Source organism: Erythrolamprus reginae, chromosome 10 (assembly GCF_031021105.1).
Source record: "Erythrolamprus reginae isolate rEryReg1 chromosome 10, rEryReg1.hap1, whole genome shotgun sequence".
NCBI lineage: Eukaryota > Metazoa > Chordata > Lepidosauria > Squamata > Dipsadidae > Erythrolamprus > Erythrolamprus reginae.
Genome location: NC_091959.1, coordinates 17,517,055 through 17,539,173, shown reverse-complemented (window position 1 = coordinate 17,539,173; position 22,119 = coordinate 17,517,055). Strand labels below are relative to the sequence as shown.

The window sequence follows — 22,119 nt, the reverse complement described above, 5'->3', positions numbered from 1 at the left end:
GGACGAGGTCTGGTCAGTTTGCATTCTGCCCATCCAGGAAAGGATGGGACTGCAGCAACAGGGCCTCTGCAGGCTGGAACTCAAATTCGGGTTGCAGAGTTTGAGACGAGACAGCTTTTGAGGGGAAGGACTGGCTATGAAAGGTAGATACTTAACAGCCATGGGATCAAACTAGCAAACAAAGGGAAACAGCTTCTGACTACAGGTTGCCTCTTTCCCAGCCTGTCTACACTCCCATTCTCATCGCTGGGGCAGTGAGGGCAAATCTTTTTTCCCTTAAGAGCTGAAAGAGCGTGGATGTGCACTATTGCGCATGCTTGAGTGCCCACACCCATAATTCAATGCCTGGGGAGGGCGAAAATAGCGTCCCCTGCCCACTGGAGGTCCTCTGGGGCAGTGTTTCCCAACCTTGGCCACTTGAAGATATTTGGACTTCAACTCCCAGAATTCCCCAGCCAGCTTTGGGGGACAGAAACGGACTCTTTCCCAACTTTTGGTAGGCTCAGAAGGCTCCTGTTTCACTCTCCCCAGGCTCCCAAGGCTTCCCTGGAGCTGGGGGAGGGTAAAAACACTCTCCCCTATCCTCCTGGAGGCTCTCTGGAAGCCAAAAACGCCCTCCCAGAGCCTCTCTGTGAGCCAAAAATCAGCTGGCCGGAACACACATGCACATTGGAGTTGAGCTAGGGCAACAGCTCGCGTGTTAGCAGATATGGCTCCGTGTGGCAACCGTGCCATAGGTTTGCCATCACTGGGCTGGGGAGTCCCATCTGGCACAGGAATTTTTGGGGAAGAGGAAACTTGTAGTTCCCCCCACGGCCTGTCTTGGTTGAAGCCGCTGCCCGTTTTCAAGTTGGATTCACCTGACTTCTAAAACGGGGGAGAAGGATTCGTAAAAGTTTATTAGAAAAGAAGGGGAAAACATCCCAGAACTTGAAACTTCACATTTAGAAAGAACAGGCCATGGAGGTTACAAAGCTTTTAATAGAAGCTAAAAGCCAAAGGAAAACAAGCAATATACAGCCAAAAGTACAAAACACCAGGTGAAGAACGTATATCGTAAGAGCTAGAGAGAAGCCACTATTTCTCAAGAAACCAATCTACTTCCATCTAAGGTGGGGAGAAGATCTTGGCAGAGATGGGCTGCTAAGGTGGAACTGTGACGTGTGCTCACTCCCGTGGCTCTGAGTGCTAGCAGAATCCAGCGCAATTCTGCTACTGCACCTGGGCAGGTGCGCCTGTATTTTGGCACAGTAACCAAGTCTTAAAGTGGCCAAGGTTGGAGACCTCTCCAGAGGTGGGCTGTAGCAGAATTGCGCTGGATTCCGCTAGCACTCAGAGCCATGGGGACGAGCACACGCCACCGTCCCACCTTGGCAGCCCACCTCTGCCAAGAACATCAGTCATCCAAGGCAACAGTGAACGGGCGAGCCCAATCCAATAGAATTTAAGTGCTTTACTACTGAGAAAAATGGTTGGGCCTCCACCTCTGTCAAATCTTTCCCCAACTCTCTTGAAGTTGAGAAGCATCTTGAGTGAATCCAGCTACTGCACTAGTTGCATAAATAAATATATACCTAAAACCATGTTAAAAACATTTTAACCGTATCTTTCTTCTGGAGAGGCTAATCATTTCTTACCCTACCCTAGGAAAGTTTCAATTCTGCTTCTGACAGTCTCTTGAGGATTCAGAAACTAAATTTTCACTCCTGCCCATCCGGGATACAGCCTGCCTCTTGTCCAGTCCGGTCCCAACCACCCCTGGCGAGAGAGGTCATCTAGGAGTTGGTCTCAAGGCAGCTTTCAACAGTCCTTCAACCTCTGCTGGATCCTCCTTGAATTTTTATCCTTGGGGGTTCCCCTGCTGGAAAGCTTCCAGCAGCCTCTCTTCTCCTAAAACCTCCAACCAGCCCGTTTTGTGAAGCGAGGATGCTATTCCCAAATGTCTGCAGAAAGCTCATTATAAAAAACAACGCACACTGCAATTTGGCTCATTATCATACAAAAGAAGCTTTTGATCAAAGTCAATAAAATCCGAGTCCATCCCTGGCCATGGCGGCCAGCAGCTGCGTACGATGAAGAGAGTCCAGGTCAGCCCATCAATGGACCACTGAGACGAGATGAAGGATGCTGCAGGCAGGAGATTCCAGTCGTGGGGCCGATGCTGCATCCAAAGTCCTGCACGAATGAAAAGTTCAGCAGCCGTGTGGTTTGGCACACCGATGCCTGTGCTCACGGCATCACCTGAAGGCGTGAGGGGGAAGGGCCTCAGCCTGAACAGGGGCCCAGCCCCAGGGAACCACAAAGGCCCTGCTAGAAGATCAGCGCCACTGAATCCCAAGAGAGCTAATTTCACCGGCTGCAAAGAGGAATTGGAGTGGTGGTCATCCGGTGCTTTCAGTGTGGCCAGAGGTGGGCTGCTAAGGTGAAACGGCGACGTGTGATCGCCCGTGTGGCTCTGAGTGCTAGCAAAGTCCAGCGCAATTATGCTACTGCATCTGGAAAGGTAGCAAAATTGCACACGGAGACGCATGTTTGCGTGTCCGTGTGTGATTTTGCTACCTTCCCAGGTGCAGTAGCATAATTGTGCTAGACTACGCTTGCAACTAGAGCCACAGGCGCCCCTGCGTGTCCGCGCGCAATTTCACTACCTGCCTAGGTGCAATAGCATAATTGCGCTGGACTCTGCTAGCACTCAGAGCCACATGGGCGATCACACGTCACCGTTCCACCTTAGCAGCCCACCTCTGAGTGGCACATGTGATATTCCAACCACCACCAAGGCCCAAGCATTGGTGATCCCTTCCACGGGAAAACAGCAAAATATCGTACAGTATTTAGGATAAGAGCAATGGAGAGGGGCTTTTCAAAGTCAAAGAAAGTTACTTCCAACTGTCAACAAAAGCTCAAAGCAGCTTTTCTGGAGCCATGTATTAGCTCCAGCCCCCTCCCCAAACTTTGTGGACCTTCAATCAAGATAAACCTGAAAAGAAAGGAGACAGGGAAACACATATTGTTATCTTAACAATCATCTCCTTTGCACAATATTGCCCGAGGCCTTTTTTGTGCTCTCCACACGGACATCCGGTCAGTGGACCAAAACGTTTCTGTCTAGTATGTAATGCTTCCAGATTCCTTTTTTAAAAAAAAGTATGCCTGCACTGCTCAGGACCCAAATTTGTGAAGTTACCTACTGTTTCTTTAAAGTGCAACTCCAGAGACCCCAATGAGGACGATTCAAGATTTTGGCACTTGTGTGTTTCTTGCTGTATGGCTTGTTTCGCAAGCTTCCTTTTCAGGTAGCAAGAAGTGGGTCAGGCAAAATTTTTAGCTGGATTTTTGCAGAACAACATTGGGTTCACCTACTTCTGTGCTATGCCTTGCTTAACCACGTTTCGTTGACTAAACTATGATTGGCTAGGTTTGCGGAATGCATCCATTTAAATTGAGGCAAATCGTGATATGGCTTGGTGTTACAAACGTAGCCTGATACTAGCAGATCTCACTCAAGACCTGAAAGAGGGTCAGACCCACACCTGAGCAATAGCTTACCTGACTTGGCACCTGTTTCCCCAACTAATGAGCCCCTCTGCATCATTTCCAAATTTCTACTAGGCAGCCTTTAACAAGGCACAAAAAATATTTTAGCAGGTCTATGGATGCAGACTGGGGGAAATTAAATGCACTTAAGTATATTTTATTTTATGGCAGTTTCTGGAAATTTCAACATCTAATTTGAAACATCAAATTTTTTCCCCTGTTTATACCTGACTAGAGTCGGTGAGTTCACGTATACAACTAAACTATGTTTTGTGGAATAAACACACAATAGATGGATTAGGACACCTAAGCCAGTGCTTCCCAAACTGTTATGTTCATTACTCAAAATTTATCAGAAAATCCTCATTATCCCTGTTTGATTCCTGTGTTGTTAGCCAAAGAAAAAACTGTTTTTACCCAATGTTGGGCAATTTACCCAAGTTTGGGAAGCACTATCCTAGCCTAGCAACAACCAAATAATGTAAACTATGATTTAATATAATCAACAAACAACCTTAGGGTGGGATTTTTAATTTCGCAAGATTAACTGGTTTACATAGGATCTTCGACAAGCATCCCCACTTTTATCTGTAGAGTTCAGTTGAAACTTTTAAAAGTTATTTTAACTGCTTGTGAGAATGTTGCCAAACTATATTTCATGGACATTTTGATGATGTGGTTTCCCAGGCTGTACAAAGCAAGGTTTGCAATCTAGGGAATATACTCCCCTCTTAATTGAACATATTGAAACCCAAGAGACATTTTCTAAAGAAACCTCTCTTGTTTGTGAAATTCTGAAATTGCTGATCCTATCTCAGTTTTGCCAAGAATAGAAAGACTGATGGGCGTGGAAATGATTTACCCTGTAGACTTATCACACAGAACTGAATACAAAAAAGAATTCCCAAGAAATAAAATCTGACTTGTGCAAAGTGGCTAATATGCTGAGTAAGAAAATATATATATCTATGTATTTAAAACTATCTTTTAAAACCTTCTTCACTGTTCATGTTCAGACTCACATGGGCTCTCCGTAATACGTCCTTCCAGCAGTTAATAAGTTACCAAAAGCACAATAGGTTTGTGAGAGCCATTCCATCCAATTATGATTGGGTTGGGGGACCAAGTCCTTCAACCTAAGTAGGTCCACTCAAACTTGGAGAAATGTAGTGTTTCAAGGAGAGAACCTTAAAGAAAGCGAATTCCCTGTGCACAGAAATTACGTTTTCACCAAAAAGGAAACATTATCCAACAGGCTAGGATGCTCAGAACTCCCAGAGACAATATAAGCGCACACCTAGCATATCTGGAAGAAATAAAATCAGCAAAAACAGCAATAGTTTCCCCAGCGAATGAGACCACACCGATGGCTGAACATGAACCAGGAGCAAAATATTTCATCTTGGGTACCTTAAAAAAATCTACACTGACCGCATTTTTAAAAAAAGCCTTCAAAAATGTCTTTGGATTGATTGTTCCTGCCAGCCATCACTGCTATAACTTCTTCTTTTTTTTTTACAAAAAGCATGCACACACCATACAAATTTTCTCTCCTTGGATTATTTAAAAGCGTTTCTCAAATTCAAATATTCCATATGGTAGATTTTCCTATGGAAAGGGTTAAGGTTACTCTGAATCGTTATAGAGTAAGATTCTCTACGTGCAATTTTTAAGACAACTCTGGCATGGCTTTGATACTGAAAAGTGAATTTAACCCTATGAAAAACCCAATTGGATTTCAGATGCTGCGCATAGATTACTCACAGATTACTTCCACGGAAGCTCCACTCATTTTATGCAATGATCTATTCATTGTATACAATGAGGCAGCTATTTCTGCTTTGAAGGCCAACAGGATTAATACTGAACTTTAAACGATTTGTCAAGACGTTAATCTGAAATTTAAATGGCATTTCTTAGAAGCACTTCCAAATATTTGCCAGTCCGACATGCTCAAATCTATTCCATACAGTTAAATGCTTTGAGTTACTTTGCCATGAGGTATCTCAAATTGTGTTCTTCGGTATTATTTTAGCTTTTAATTAAAATCTGCTCAACTAATGAAAAAATCATGGGTTCTCAGCTTCTGGGGACCGGTTACCAAGTTTGTTACCAAGTCTTGAGAATCTAGAAACGGGTCCAAAATTTCTGAACAATTCCAGATGGGTTGACTGGCATGAATAACAGTTACATCTGATCCCAAAAACAACGCATGCTGGTTTTGCCCTCAATCGCAAAGCATACTAACCAGAATTACCGGCCACTGTAGAACCCATCCACACACCCACACACACAAACTGCTTTGCAAAACAGTAAGCATGGCTCCAAGATCTGTTTACAGATGTTTGCTTAGTTACAAGCATCAAAACAGTAATAACTGTCCCTTAAATCATCTTGGGGCCGTGCTGTGGTCAGGCTGTTCCGATTTGATGGGTGGGAAAGATCCGTTTCGGCAGATGAGTCAAACGACCAAGGAAATTCTACGGATGAGGAAGGCGCATAGGTTTCTCCTGGATGATTTTGCTCCAGAGCACTTCTGGCTGGCTGCTTCCCTTCCAGCTGTTTCTTTGAGAGGCATCAGCTTTGGAAACAGGACAGAGCAACGTGCTTTTCCGAAAGTTCTCCAGAAGACAGGGTCATGAGCGCAGGAGGACCGCAGGAAGGAAGCGGCAAGTTGCAAGCAAGACCAAAGGAGAAGCAACCATAAAATAAGGACTGAAGGACGAGTGATAGAGCTGGGCACACTTGCCTTTAACACAGGAGGCCTTGGCGACCATCACAGTGTCAGTTCAAGCAACCGTTTCATGTACGAGAGGCAGCAGCTCTTTCCTTGGGGCACGAGTCCTCTTCATCTTCAATTAACGGCACCTTATCAGTTGGGGCTGCAGGTGAGGAGGAAAATCCCCTCTGAACAGTTGGCAGTGAACAACCCCAGGAGGATGCTCAAAAAAGAAGATGTCTTGGTTCTTCTCACCACGTGCCTGGTACAAAGTGGGAATTCTCGCCCGAAGAGGTAGGAAGGAGGAAGGACAAGGACGGGGCGGAACCATTTCCTTGCTCTCTGGCCTCCCAAAGAATTGTTGCCGAGTGCCACCCTGCCTTGCAAAGCCCATGAGCCACAGCCTGCCTGTCCTAAATTAGAAATCTGAGCTGCCAATGTAGCCGAGGCTCTCCTGCTGTGGCCCATGTGGCAGGACCTGTCTGGGCCTCTCAAAGCTTTGGGTGGATCCTCTGCACACGTGGACATTAGGTGGAAGTCTTTGCTCCTATCAAGGATACCAAACGCAGTCTTTCATGGAACAGAAGAAAGGGCCTTGGGAGGACACAGCCGCTACCCTAAAGGCTCGCTTCCGTTCCGTGTTTTTTTTGTACATTACCAAGGAAGAGGCTGAGTTATTTTGTCCCTACTCAAGATTTGACCTGGTTCCACCTTCCTCCTTTAAGACACGCTGGAGCAGCGGATGCTCGGGGAGCCCATCTGAGTCAGGACCTTGTCCAGCCACTGCAAGGGTCCGTTCAGGTGGAGCTCGATCCAGCAGGGAGTGCTTGTCACCGTCTGCCTCCTGGAATGGAAAAAACACAGAGGACCATTGTATCTCCATGGGGACATGAAGGAGAGGACCAAAACCGAAACCCAGAATCGTCCCTCTTCCTCCTGATCATCAGAAGCAGATCAATCTTGTCCTGGGCTGATTAGGTCAAGAAGCACACACTATGGTCTTTAGTGATAGAAACGTAGAAACATAGAAGATTGACGGCAGAAAAAGACCTCATGGCCCATCTATTCTGCCCTTATACTATTTCCTGTATTTTATCTTAGGATGGATATATGTTTATCCCGGGCATGTTTCAATTCAGTGACTGTGGATTTACCAATCACGTCTGCTGGAAGTTTGTTCCAAGCATCTACTATGCTTTCAATCAAATAATATTTTCTCACATTGCTTCTGATCTTTCCCCCAACTCACCTCAATGGTGCCCCCTTGTTCTTGTGTTCACTTTCCTATTGAAAACGCTTCTCTCCTGAACCTTATTTAACCCTTTAACATATTTAAATGTTTCGATCATGTCCCGCCTTTCCCTTCTGTCCTCCAAACTATACAGATTGAGTTCATTAAGTCTTTCCTGATAATTTTTATGCTTAAGACCTTCCACCATTTTTGTAACCCGTCTTTGGACCCGTTCAATTTTATCCATCTCTTTTTGTAGGTGAGGTCTCCAGAACTGGACACAGTATTATTCCAAATGGGGTCTCACCAGCGCTCTATACAGTGGGATCACAATCTCCCCCTTCCTGCTTGTTATACCTCTAGCTATGCGAGTTAGTTAGCCAAACAACAACAACAACAACAATCATAATAGACCCTCCAGGTTCCCCTCTATCCCAGCCTATGCTGAATGAAATCAAGATGGGGGGGTGTTGAGTTCATCTCAGATGCTTTCCTCTTTGGGAAGCATGGGAGAAGCTTCTGATCTCTGGAGAGAGAGGAGAGAGAGGAGAGGAAAAAGAAGAGAGGAGAGTGGGAGAGAGGGGACAGAAAGGGAGCGATGAGAGATGAAAGAGACAGGAACGAGAAGAGAAAGGGAAATAAGAGGAGAGGAGACAGAAAGAGATGAGAGAGAGAGATGAAAGAGAAGAGAAAGAGAAAGAAGAGAGTAGAGAGGGAGGGAGAGAGAGAGAGAGAGGAGAGGAGAGAAAGGGAGAGAGGAGAGGGGGCAGAGAGAACCCCTTCTGCTGACCCCACCCAGCATCCTTAACCAGAGGAGAGCAACAATTATTCTAATCTGGCTGCAGTGGTTGCTCTGCCCTAGAGTGACCCCTCCGGAGACACGTAGCAGAAAGGCCCAAGGAGAGATTCCTCAGGGGGTGAGCAGCCCCTGCTGGCCTGGGATGGAGGCCAAGGGATACAAGGCCCTGCTGACCCCTGCAGCCGGGGGTTGGGGAGGGGGCAGTTGCAATGCACAAGCACAGAACGTGCTCCGGCCATCTGTCTCTTCTCAAGGACCGAGGCCTCCCAGCCCCACCCAACGTGGGAGCAGGAGCAGCAGCAGCGTGCACATCTGGAGCTCATTAGACACCCTGGCCATCAGCCAAGGCCCGAAGCAGCCGGAGCAGGGAGCTTGCCAAGAGCAAAACAAGATGGACTCCAGACATCTGGAGGAGCTGCGAGAGGTAATGCGAGAGGCCTGGGCGCCCACTCCTTCCCTGGCCGAGATGCGGCCGCCCATTCCCATGTGGAAGCAGGGCCAGGATTCCCCCCCCCCCTCTTGCTCCCATTCCCGGCCGCAGAGAGGCCCTGCGCTTTCCCCACTTGGGACAACCAGAGGTGGGCTTGCTAAGGTGGAACGGTGGTGACATGGACTCCCCCCCACCTTGGCTCTGAGGGCTAGTGGAGTCCAGTGCAATTTTAAGAGATTTTAAAATGTTTAGATTCTTTGAAACGGTCCTTGGACGTTCTGTCTTTATTGTAATGCTCTCTACATGGGGCTACCTTTGAAAAGGGTTCGGAAACTTCAGATCGTGCAGAATGCAGCTGCGAGAGCAATCATGGGCTTCCCTAAATATGCCCATGTCACACCAACACTCCGCAGTCTGCATTGATTGTTGATCCGTTTCCGGTCACAATTCAAAGTATTGGTCATGACCTATAAAGCCCTTCATGGCATCGGACCAGAATATCTCAGGGACCGCCTTCTGCCGCACAAATCCCAGCGACCAGTTAGGTCCCACAGAGTTGGCCTTCTCAGAGTCCCGTCGACTAAATGTCATCTGGCGGGACACAGGGGAAGAGCCTTCTCTGTGGCGGCCCCGACCCTCTGGAACCAACTCCCCCCGGAGATTAGAATTGCCCCCACCCTCCTTGCCTTTCGTAAACTCCTCAAAACCCACCTCTGTCGTCAGGCATGGGGGAATTGAGACATCTCCCCCAGACCTATATAGCTGATTTCTTTGAGGCAGCTCTTTAAATATTGGAAGGCTACTATCATGTCACCCAACTTCTTCTTTTCACTAGAGCGGATATACTCAATTCTTGTGAATGTTCTTCATATGTTTCAGCTTTCAGCCCCCTCCCCCCAAATCACCCAATCAATCCAAAAGGAGTTGAAGACACACACCCCCACCCCCAATAATTCTGGGTCTCCCAGAGCTCTCCTTCCATTCCCGGACTGAAATGCTGACCTGTACTCGGCCCCCCAGCCCTTGACAAAGCTCATTCGGATGGTGCACATGCGTGTCAGCTGGTAGACGGCCTCAAAGCCCTGGTTGACCGACTGAGCCAGGAGGGCTGCGAATTCCTGGTTGTTGAATATCTTCAAGTTACACCCTGTGGAGAAGAGAGACCGAACACAACAGGGCCGACGTTAGCAGGGATTCCCCCAAACAGCATCACCTCGTGCGCCCTCCCGTAGCTCACCGCAGACAAGACACAGCACTACCCTCTCCTTTAAGGCTAGTCAAACAGACACACAAAACTCTAGAATTAAAAAAAAAAAGGAAGGTCTCTTATTTTCTAAAAAGCAGACAACCTTCTTTAAACAGCAAATTTCCCATTACAGTGGTACCTCTACTTACGAACTTAATTCGTTCCGTGACCAGGTTCTTAAGTAAAACAGTTTGCAAGAAGAAGCATTTTTTCCCTTAGTAATCAATGTAAAAGCAAATAATGCGTGTGATTGGGGAAACCACAGGGAGGGTGGAGACCCTGTTTCCTCCCAGGAGATTCCTAGAGAGGCCCCATGGAGGCTTCTCCCTGCCTTTTCTCACCCTGTTTCCTCCCAGGAGATTCCTAGAGAGGCCCGCATGGAGGCTTCTCCACGCCTTTTCCCACTCTGTTTCCTCTCAGGAGATTCCTAGAGAGGCCCGCGCAGAGGCTTCTCCCTGCCTTTTCTCACCCTGTTTCCTCCCAGGAGATTCCTAGAGAGGGCCCCGCAGAGGCTTCTCCACACCTTTTCCCACTCTGTTTCCTCTCAGGAGATTCCTAGAGAGGCCCCACGGAGGCTTCTCCCTGCCTTTTCCCACCCTGTTTCCTCCCAGGAGATTCCTAGAGAGGCCCGCAAGGAGGCTTCTCCACACCTTTTCCCACTCTGTTTCCTCTCAGGATATTCCTAGAGAGGCCCCCACAGAGGCTTCTCCACACCTTTTCCCACCCTGTTTCCTCTCAGGAGATTCCTAGAGAGGCCCCACGGAGGCTTCTCCATGCCTGTTCCGGTTACAGTTTCAGTGGCTCGGGGTTGTAAGTGGAAGATGGTTCTTGAGAAGAGCCAAAAAAATCTTGAACACCCGGTTCTTATCTAGAAAAGTCCGTAAGTAGAGGCGTTTGTAGGTAGAGGTACTACTGTATATAGAAACATAGAAGACTGACGGCAGAAAAAGACCTCATGGTCCATCTAGTCTGCCCTTATACTATTTCCTGTATTTTATCTTACAATGGATATATGTTTATCCCAGGCATGTTTAAATTCAGTTACTGTGGATTTACCAACCACGTCTGCTGGAAGTTTGTTCCAAGGATCTACTACTCTTTCAGTGAAATAGGTTTGTGAAGCTACAAGATACAGTACACGCTAGTATTTGCTCAAACAGTTGCTGAATGAGTGGCCATAACTCGAGGACTACCTGGTTTGCTTTCCTACTTTAATGCTCATTATCTAAAGTGTTTGTGTCAGTTTCAATAGATAAGTTTGCTACTTATCTAACCCATCAGCACAAACAACTTCAGGCACTGGGGATTTAACTAAGAAATCCAAAAATTATTTAGTGGCTCAAACTATATTTTTTAAAGTGAAAAGAGATTGGCGGTTGAAACTGGGCTTTCTTTGTGGAAGTCGTTCAGATTTGTATGTGTGTCATAAAACTAATAGTAGTATTTGGCCTTTTTAGGATTCCTTGCATGAGTTTGGCTGACCAAATATTCTAAGGAAGATTTTGAGCTACGTAAGAATAGAGAGATTTATTGCAAGGAAAATGAAAAGTAATGTTTTGTTGTCTAGATGTAAGTTGTGCATTCATGTATTGACTGCAGAGCCAATACATCTGAAGAACACCGGGTAAGGTCTAATTTAGAGGTGGGCAACAATGACAACTTTATGAGCTGAGGACTTCAACTCCCAGAATTCCCCAATTCTCCGAACTGAAACCCACTTGCTGAAGTCTGCCCCTCATTCAGAGATTCTTGGACATAATTCTCCTTGCAACTCCAGCGCATGCAAAAAACCCCACTTCCCAATTCTCCATCACACCCAACAACAGAACTATCAACTAATTTAAACTGATCCAAAAAGGAGATGAATGCAAATTGTTTTGCAAAACTGATAAGCTCCTCCAGAACAGGGGTCTCCAACCTTGGCCATTTTAAGACTTGTGGACTTCAACTCCCAGAATTCCTCAGCCAGCTTTGTTTTGCTGACTGCAGACTTCTGGGAATTGAAGTCCAAAAGTCTGAAAAGTTACCAAGGTTGGAGGTCCCTGCTCCAGGAAATCTAAGTTCTTAAAAAAGTTGGACTAGCATTCAACATGCCAATACCGATTTTTAAGAACAACATGGTCTCAAAACTCATCGTTTGTGTTTTGTTTTTCCTAAAAGTGGCAGCTATTTTTTTTTTTGGTGGAGGGGGAGAGAAAGAGAGAGAGACATAATCTTCTTTGGAAATCCTATTGTGGTTCTCAACTGCACAGATTCACTGCCACAGAGTCAGAATAGAATAGAATTTTTATTGGCCAAGTGTGATTGGACACACAAGGAATTTGTCTTGGTGCATATGCTCTCAGCGTACATAAAATAAAATATACATTTGTCAAGAATCATGTGGTACGACACCTAATGATTGTCATAGGGGTCAAATAAGCAATGAAGAAGCAATATTAATAAAAATCTTAGGATATAAGCAACAAGTTACAGTCATACAGTCAACATGGGAGGAAATGGGTGATAGGAATGATGAGAAAAACTAGTAGAATAGAAGTGCAGATTTAGTAGAAAGTCTGACAGTGTTGGTTTGTTTAGTAGAGTGATGGCGTTCGGAAAAAAATTGTTCTTGTGTCTAGTTGTCAGTCCTCTGGGCCAACTCATTGGACAGAAGTGACAAGAGAAAAACATAAAACACAAAAGGAAACAGAGTCAAAATAAATCACCTGGTGGTATTTTGCACACGGTAGCTGGGTGCCAGCCATAACGCTGGTTGCAGTTGGGCGACTGGACAAATATGGCACTGTCACTAAGGCACTCGGCAAATACTTCCCCTCCAATGTAATACAGCCTCACTCCTCTCCCTAGAAAACACAAGTTCAGTGTCAGGACACCAAAGGAGACAAAGAGGTTGATCTTGTTTGATCTTCGTGCGATGGGCGCACCTGCATACCTGCCATTTTGCTACCTGCCCAGGTGCAGTAGCATAATTGTGCTGGACTCCGCTAGCACACAGAGCCACGGGGGCGAGCACACGTCACCGTTCCACCTTAGCAGCCTACCTCTGGCTGTAGCCACTACCACATGCAAGTTATCTTGGGCCATAAATAGCTTTCTAATAAGTCAGCCCTCTTTTCTCCAGGAAGAGGCACTGATGGAAATGCCATTATTGAAATCACTACAGCTGGAACAAAGGGGGTTTTGTGTGTGTGTGTGTGTGTGTTATTTTGTTTTTTTGGAATCTCCAAAGCATGGCAGCTAGTTCTATTTAATTCCCTCTGTTCATTGACTCCAAGAAATCGTTGCCTGCTGGAAAACAAATGTTTTGATTTGTTAACGTGACTCAAAAAGAGCACCACTAAAAAACACAACTTTTTCGAAATTGGATGGGAGGTTTCGATAGGCTGGAATCGCTGCTCTTATTCCGTAGAAATGAGTCCAGCTTTCCATTTGTGTTGGTGAGAGGGCCAGCTGTAATAAACAGAGTCAGAGTGTGCTTGTGTGAAGATCACAGAAAAGTTGACGCCTTCCAAACATTAAGTTTATTATATAAACAAGAAGGATAATAAAGCCAGACACCCTTGTGCACCTAAATATGCAGCATTGCTTTAGGCAGCAATGGATTCTATAGAGTGGTAGCAAGAATGGAGCTGCGGGTGCAGCTCTGTGTGATTGGCGGGCAGGCGGGCACGCCTGTGCGAGATTTGGCTTCTGCGCATGCACAGGAAACCGAATCTTATGTGAGGATGAAATCGCCAAAAATCAGCAAAATCATGCATGTGTGAGCATCCTCATGCGAGATTTGGCTTCCCGTGCATGCCCGCCAAACGGTCACCATAGTGCACAGGTATCGCCGGCAATGGGGAACGCTTGCCTGTAGGCAGGGATGGGAAACTCTGGCCCCCTTATGACCTGTGGACTTCAACTCCCAGAATGCCTGAGCCAACATGGCAACTATGGCCTGTTTATGACCTATGGACTTCAACTCCCAGAATGCCTGAGCCAACATGGCAACTATGGCCTCTCTGTGACCTGTGGACTTTGCTGGCTCAGGAACTCTGGGAATCAGTCCTGAGATCACAAAGGGGCTATATTTCCCCACCCCCAATGTAAGGTGGGCGAAAATCTTACGTGTCCCCCAAAGGCCTGTTGACACAGGGCCCAGGGCCCTTCCCCCACCGCCACCCTTTCCAGCCCCCTCCCCAAAAAACAAGGCAATGGAGGCTACCAATGTGCCGCCTGGTCAGCTCCACTGCTGCGTTGCGGTTGACATTGGAAAGCAGGCCGAGGCAGAAGCGCTCCGAATTTGAGGGGTCCGTGAAGCCATCCACAGTCATTGAGGGCTGAGAAGCGTGGAATGTCTCTCCCACTCGCTGGTTGAGCTCGTAATAGGAAATGGAGCACCAAAAAGCAGGTTCACAGTAGGTGACCGGCTGGAGATCTGCAAGGAAATGGTGGAGAGGATGAATTTTCTTTCTTCTTACATGTAGAGTTTTGCCAGCTGCTTAAAAATGTGTACAGGTAGGCTTAGAAGTGAAAGCATTTGATAAGGAGTTAACACAGAGATGAAAGGATTCAATTAGATATTGAGTTAAGATGTTAAGAATCGAGCTGCTGGCAGTTGGCAGAATTAGCCTGCAATATTGCATTCTAACTATTGCCCCACTAGGGCTCATAACTTTGGGAAGGTGAGACCAAGGACATTCCAGCAAAATACATGAGTCTTCGGAGAAGGGCGGCATACAAGTCAGATAGATAGATAGATAGATAGATAGATAGATAGATAGATAGATAGATAGATAGATTAGATAGATAGATAAGATAGATAGATTAGATAGATAGATAGATTAGATAGATAGATAGATAGATAGATAGATAGATAGATAGATAGATAGATAGATAGATAGATAGATAAGATAGATTAGATCAGTGTTTCCCAACCTTTTTTGAGCCGCGGCACATTATTCACATTTTCAAAATCCTGGGGAACATTGAGCGGGGGGGGGGGGGGGGGCAAAAAAGTTTGGACAAAAAAATCTCTCTTCCTCCCTTTCGCTCTATTTCTCCCTCCCTCCCTCTTTCTCTCCATCCCTTTCTTTCTCCCTTCCTTCCTCTCTCTTTTGCTCTTTCTCTCTCCCTCCTTCCCCACTCTTGCTGTCTCTTTCTTTCTTTCTTTCCTTTCTTTCCTTTCTTTCTCTCTCTCATTCTGTCTCTCTTGCTATCTCTTTCTTTCTCTCTTCCTTCCTCTCTCTTTTGCTCTTTCTCTCTCCCTCCTTCCCCCCTCTTGCTGTTTCTTTCTTTCTCTCTCTCTCTCATTCTGTCTCTCTTGCTGTCTCTTTCTCTCTTCCTTCCTTCCTCTCTCTTTGCTCTCTTTCTCTCTCTCTCCTTCCCCCCTCTTGCTGTCTCTTTCTTTCTCTCTCTCTCATTCTGTCTCTCTTGCTATCTCTTTCTTTCTCTCTTCCTTCCTTCCTGTCTTTTGCTCTTTCTCTCTCCCTCCTTCCCCCCTCTTGCTGCCTCTTTCTCTCTCTCTCTCTCATTCTGTCTCTCTTGCTATCTCTTTCTTCCTTCCTTCCTCTCTCTTTTGCTCTCTTTCTCTCTCCCTCCTTCCCCCCTCTTGCTGTCTCTTTCTTTCTGTCTCTCTCTCATTCTGTCTCTCTTGCTATCTCTTCCTTCCTTCCTTCCTTCCTTCCTCTCTCTTTTGCTCTCTTTCTCTCTCCCTCCTTCCCCCCTCTTGCTGTCTCTTTCTTTCTTTCTCCTCTCTCTCTCATTCTGTCTCTCTTGCTATCTCTTTCTCTCTCTCCCTTTCCTTCTCTCTCTTGTTCTCTCTCTTCCTTTCTTCTCTGCAGAAGCCGGCAAAGCTTTTTCTGGGTAGGCTGGCTGGGGGATAGGGCACGCGCACGCACGCACCCCCGACGTTCCAAAGAACCTTCTCCGACCTCCGCTGTGAGAAGGTTTTCTCCGAGCGCTCGCCGCCGTTGCAGCCACCACTGCGGGAGGAGCTGGAGAAAGGGGCAGATCGGGCGGGGCGGGCGTCAGCGGTGAGAAGCCAGGGGCGCGAGGGGAGCGGAGGCACTGGGGGGTGGGGGCAGCCGCGGAGCCGGCCTCCGCACTTTCATCGCTCCCCACCCCAAACTCCAACGCCCAGCTCCTTACGCGGAACGGAAGAATTAAGCTCTCCTTTTTCCTGCCTTCCTCCTTTGGGGCCCAGCAGGTTTGCGCCGGCAGCGCCCCGCCCAGCTGGAGCTTCCCTAGAAGCTTCACGGCACACCTGCCCGTGTCTCGCGGCACACTAGTGTGCTGCGGCACACTGGTTGGGAAACGCTGGATTAGATAGATAGATAGATTAGATAGATAGATAGATAGATAGATAGATGATAGATAGATAGATAAGATAGATAGATTAGATAGATAGATAGATAAATAGATATATACATAGATTAACTAACTAACTAACTAACTAATTAACTAACTAACTAAATAAATAAATAAATAAATAAATATGAGTTCTCTCTACCCAAAGTATCAGGCACCAGAAAGACATTTGTTGACCAGTCACTAAACTTTGTTCTCCATTCATTGGTATAATTCTCCTTTAAGCCCATCGAAGGTGCCACCATATTCTGAGGCAATGAATTCCTTAGTTTAACTCTGCATTGTGTGAAGAACTTCAATGCATCTGAATCCACCACTCCTAAAGTTTCATTGCATGACCCAACATGGGGTTGAAATCCTAAAAATGACAACAACTTCCAGATCTGTCAATAAATACAACCAAATGGTGGATGAAGACTTGGGCTGGGGTCCAGTAGAGGTTGAGTAACATCTCCAAGCCAAGCTGAGTTGAGCGAAATGTTATTTGTGTCTGTGAATCTCTTGTCGGTGGAAGTGGATGCGAATGAACTAAATGCCACAAGACATTTGTTACTGAAATCATATTCGTGGAAGATTCAAGAGCTGGTTTGCTGCCACACATCTGTTTTCTCAATCAGGAACCAAAATAGCTTTTTAAGAGAACTGGAAATGATCTCAGAGTGGATTGCTTCCTTAGGATACGTACATTCATCTTGCCCCAGAGAGAAACAGGTGGCAGAACTTCAAGAGAAAATACAACCTGATGAATCTATTAACTGGGAGTGAAAGTGAGTGGAATGAGAATTATTATTTTTTAATTTATTAAATTTGTATGCCGCCCCTCTCCGGAGACTCAGGGCGGCTCACAGCAATGGTAAACACAATGTAAAATCCAAATCTAATATTTAAAAAACTAAAAAACCCATAATTAAAAAACATACACACAACCATAGTTCCCTCTAAGCTGAGCAGTGAGCAATCGCTCACTTAAAAATCATCATCAACTCAGAGTTTTCCAAACCTGCCCAGAAGCCGAGAGGGAAAGAGTGAGAGGGAAGGAGAGAGAGAGGAAGAGAGAGAAAAAGATAGAAAAAAGAGAGGAAGGAAAAGAAAAAGAAAAAGAATGGGAGTAAGGAAGAGAGAAAGAAAATCAAAATCTAGTTTGAAACTAGCTCAACTATTTAAGTGGCATTTTGATATTGATAGAGTTGCCCTATTATGAGCTCACTGTTATAGACACACAGTACAGTATTTTATTTTGAAATTCTCTAAGACAAAACAGGGTGGGTTTTTTATTTGTTTATTTGTTTGTTTGTTTATTTATTATTTCTGTGCCGCCCAGTCGCGAAGGGACTGCCTCTCAGACACTATACTTTTCCGCCCACCCCCCAAAAAAATTAGAGAGAACACTGCACACAACATACCATACACAAATTATCTAGGCCTGGGGAAGATGTCTCAATTCCCCCATGCCTGACGGCAGAGGTAGGTTTTAAGAAGTTTACGAAAGGCAAGGAGGGTGGGGGCAATCCTAATCTCTGGGGGAAGCTGGTTCCAGAGCGTCAGGGCCGCCACAGAGAAGGCTCTTCCCCTGGGTCCCGCCAAACGACATTGCTAAATGTTGAGTCTTTTTATTTCACAATGGTTCCGAATTAAACCCACAGTTCTGCAACACCCTCTTTGACTCTCCATTCAGCTCCCAAGGAAAAAAAAAACAGAAAAGGTTCCACATCATGTTACACTTACCTAGATTGCTGTGTGCGGGAGACATCGGATTCGGTGATAAATTTGGAGAACCTAGCGGGGCAGAAGGAAATTCAATAAGTAACCGATTCAATGTGTGATTCAGATCACATATTGCACTAACCCAGAGTTTGCATAATTGTGATCTATTGAATAAACCACAGGAATTGTCTTTGCATGTTAACCCAAAGTACAGTTACAATATAAGACTCACACAACATAAAACAAGTGTTTTGTGAATTGTGCCCGCCACCAGACAAACAGTCATACCCACCAATCGGGGGTGTTTCTTGTATAAACCATTTTAACCCAAGAGCAAAATATCTATTTACAGTGATTCCAATTTGTTTCTTGTAGCAGTTGTCGCAAGTCAGTTTCATTAACCAAATTCATCCTTTTATCCATAATCTCATATTGAATAGGCGTTGATTGCTTACCTGAACGCCTCTTCTCGTACGGTGAGTGGGTACAGCAGTCACATGGGTTGCTCCTGTCCAATCCGTTGGAACTGAGCCTAGTATTAAAAAAGACTGCTGGATCCGCCCCTTCCCCAGAATTCGCGAATCCGTAGACTAGGCTCAGTAGTGAAGCTCTTTAATGTTCAACTCTCATGTGTTATAAGAAATTAGAATAGAAGGTAAAGAAGACCACACAAAGGGAGGGAAGTGACTGCTGTACCCACTCACCGTACGAGAAGAGGCGTTCAGGTAAGCAATCAACGCCTATTCTCCGTACTGAAGGAGTGGGTCCAGCAGTCACATGGGACATACCCAAGAGATAGGTCCCTAGGGTGGGAGTACATTGCTATTGTGAGAGATAACGGATTGGAGTACTCTTCTTCCGAAGGCAGCGTCTGCTGATGCGTACGAATCAATCTTGTAGTGTTTTATAAAGGAATTTGGCGAGGCCCAAGTGGCTGCTTTGCAGACTTCTTCCAACGGAGCCTGAGTCGCCCAAGCGGCAGATGTGGCAGCACTTCTGGTGGAATGCGCTGTAATATTCCTTGGAATGGAGAGGGAAGCTGTCTCGTAGGCCTTTGAGATGGCCCCTCTGATCCAACGACCTATTACTGTGGAAGACACTCTGGATCCCAAGGATCTGGGATGGTAGGCTATGAAGAGTGCTTCAGATCTCCGGATGGATCTTGTGCGTTGGATATAAATCTTTAGCGCTCTAGTGAGATCTAGAGTGTGCCATCTAATCGCCAGGGGATGCTCTCGTTGGAGACAGAAAGAAGGTAAAACGATATCCTGAGATCTGTGGAACATGGAACTGACCTTGGGTAGAAAGGTGGGGTCCAGCCGCAGAACCACCTTATCCTGATGAAACTGACAGAGGTCCTGTCTGATAGAAAGGGCTGCCAACTCAGATATGCGTCGGGCGGAAGTAATCGCCACCAGGAATGCTACCTTGAAGGATAGGTACCTGAGGGACGCAGAGTTCAGGGGTTCGTAAGGTGCTTGAGTAAGAGAGTGGAGAACCCGTGGCAAGTCCCAGGTTGGATATCTGTGGATTTTAGAAGGCCTGAGATTGGCCACTCCTCTTAGAAATTCTTGGATTTCTGGAAGGGAGCGTAGGGGCTGTCTGCGAGGCCCCGCCAAGACGGAAGAGATAGCGGCCAGATGGCGGCGGATGGTGCTGGTAGAGAGACCTTGGTGAAAACCTTTCATAAGGAAGGCGATTATCCTGTGAATGGGAAGACACAGGGGGAATAAGCCCTCCTGCGAGCACCACTGATGAAATTTGGACCAAGTATGGTCGTAGATCCGATTGGTAGACCCCCTTCTAGACTTCAGAATGATTTCCACTGTGTCTGGGTCATATCCTCGCAGGTCTAAGTCCCTCCGGATAACAGCCAGGCGGTGAGGTGGAACCACTCTGGATCCGGATGGAAGGAGGCCCCCTGCCGCAACATATCCTCCGAAGCGGGGAGTCGCCAGGGGTCCTGGACGGACAGTTGTTGAAGGTCCGCGAACCAGGGCCTGCGAGGCCAGTGAGGGGCAATCAGGATTACACGTGCTTTCTCCAGGAGGATTTTGTTGATCACGTCTGGCAGAATTGGAATTGGAGGGAAGGCATACAGTAGGCCTGGAGGCCAAGGACTCCTGAGGGCATTGACTGCCTCCGCTCCCGGAGACGGAAACCTGGAGATGAAGCGGGGAAGCTGGGTATTGTCTCTGGTCGCGAATAGATCCAACACTGGATGGCCGAACCTGAGGCAGATTTGGTGGAACAGTGACTGATGGAGATTCCACTCGCCTGGATCTATGGTGGCTCGTGAGAGCCAGTCCGCTTGGACGTTGAGGCTCCCTGAGATGTGATCGGCTAGAAGCGATTGGAGATCTTGTGCCTCCCTGTCTGCAAATATGGCTTTTGGTGGCTATATTGTCGGTGAGAATCAGCACATGTTGGTTGGATATGTGAGGTTGGAATTGCTTTAGAGCTAGAGACACGGCTCTTAATTCTAGCCAATTGATGGGCTTGGAAGCCTCCTCCGGTGACCATGTGCCCTGAGCTAAAAGACCTTGGGCGTGGGCTCCCCAGCCCGAGAGGCTGGCATCTGTGGTGACTACAAACTGGTCGGGACACCGGAAGGGGGATCCCTTGTCTAGGGCTGGAGAAGTCCACCACTTGAGGGATCTGCGAACCGTCGGTGGGATGGTGATGCGTCGGTTCGAGTTGCTGTGGCCTGATCTCTGAAATGGTAATAGTAGCCATTGAAGTTCCCTGGCGTGAAGGCGGGCCCAGGGAACAATACCAATACATGACACCATCTTACCCAAAAGGGAGGATAGGGTGACAATGGAGGCCGATTGCTGGGGCAGGATGCGAGCAATGAGATCCAAAATGCTGCGTTTTCTCTCATTGGAGAGAAAAACCTGGGATATTTCGGAATTAATGATAGTCCCCAGATGCAGAATGGAAGTGGATGGATCAAGATGACTCTTGTTAAGGTTTATGGAAAAACCATGGTTCTGTAGAACCGACATGGTAGAGGAGAGGTCTGCAGCTACACCAGCTCTGGAATTACCATGAATTAAAATGTCATCTAAATAACATAAAATATGAATGGGAGAGGCCCGGATATGAGCCGCCAAGGATCCCAAGAGTTTAGTGAAAACCCTGGGAGCTGAGGAGAGCCCAAAAGGCATAGCCCTATACTGAAAATGCCTGCCTTGAAAGGCAAAGCGCAGAAATCTCCTATGGACCTTGGCAATGGGGATATGGAGGTAGGCCTCAGTGAGATCTAGAGACACCATAAAGTCTCCTCGATGAAGAGCTGATAAAATGGAAGATAGGGAGTGCATTTTGAATTTTCTATATTTAATGAAGCGGTTTAATTTCTTTAGGTCCAAGATGGCTCTCCAGCCTCCAGAAGTCTTAGGGACCATGAAGAGGATGGAATAGAAGCCTAAACCTCTCTGGAGAGAGGGGACCGGTTGAATAGCTCTAATAGTCAACAAATGAGAAATAGCCTCCTCCATTCGAATACGAGATGGAGAGGAACTGGGAGAGGGACAAGAAATAAAACGGTTAGGGGGAGAAGAAATAAACTCTAACCTTAGGCCCCTTTCCACTGTGTCAATGACCCAGGGGTCCTTACAAGAGCGGTGCCAGGCGGAAGAGAACCAGGCTAGGCGACCGCCTATAGGCAGGTGAGAAAACTTACCATCTGGTTCTTTTGGAAGTTCTGGTAGTAGAGGATCCTCTCTGATAGCGGGACCCTCTGCCCCTGGTGGTTCTAGCTTGGGATCGAAAGCGAGGGGAATACTGACCTGGGCTCTTGTGAAATGCGAAGCTTTGATCCTGCTGACGCCCGGTGCGCCGAAAGGACTGCGGTTTCGGGGCCTTCTTGGTGGTAGGTCCCAAGACCTTTTTCTTGTCTGCGTTTTCCGTAAGGAGAGGGTCCAGAAGATCTCCGAAGAGGAGGTTACGTTTCAGTGGACCCATAGCTAACTGCCATTTCTGTCTTACCCCCGCCTGCCAAGGGCGGAGCCATAGAAGCCTTCTGGCCGTTGTGGAGGCTGCTACTGATCTGGCTGCAAATCTGGAAGATTGGAGAGTAGCATCTGCTATATAT

General features: G+C 46.7%; 1 protein-coding gene across 1 annotated transcript in view; it reads right to left on the bottom strand.

Moving 5' to 3' along the window:
- Positions 1 to 4,052: 4,052 nt before the first annotated feature.
- Positions 4,053 to 22,119, bottom strand: part of SMAD3 (SMAD family member 3) — a 110,649-nt gene continuing 92,582 nt past the window's right edge. The window contains exons 5-9 of the mRNA XM_070762344.1: positions 18,042 to 18,092; positions 14,173 to 14,385; positions 12,671 to 12,808; positions 9,719 to 9,863; positions 4,053 to 7,100 (exon numbers count right to left, since the gene is read on the bottom strand). Of these exons, the coding sequence (XP_070618445.1) occupies positions 6,977 to 7,100; positions 9,719 to 9,863; positions 12,671 to 12,808; positions 14,173 to 14,385; positions 18,042 to 18,092 (671 nt within the window). The 3' untranslated portion in view covers positions 4,053 to 6,976. The remainder of the gene's footprint in view (positions 7,101 to 9,718; positions 9,864 to 12,670; positions 12,809 to 14,172; positions 14,386 to 18,041; positions 18,093 to 22,119) is intronic.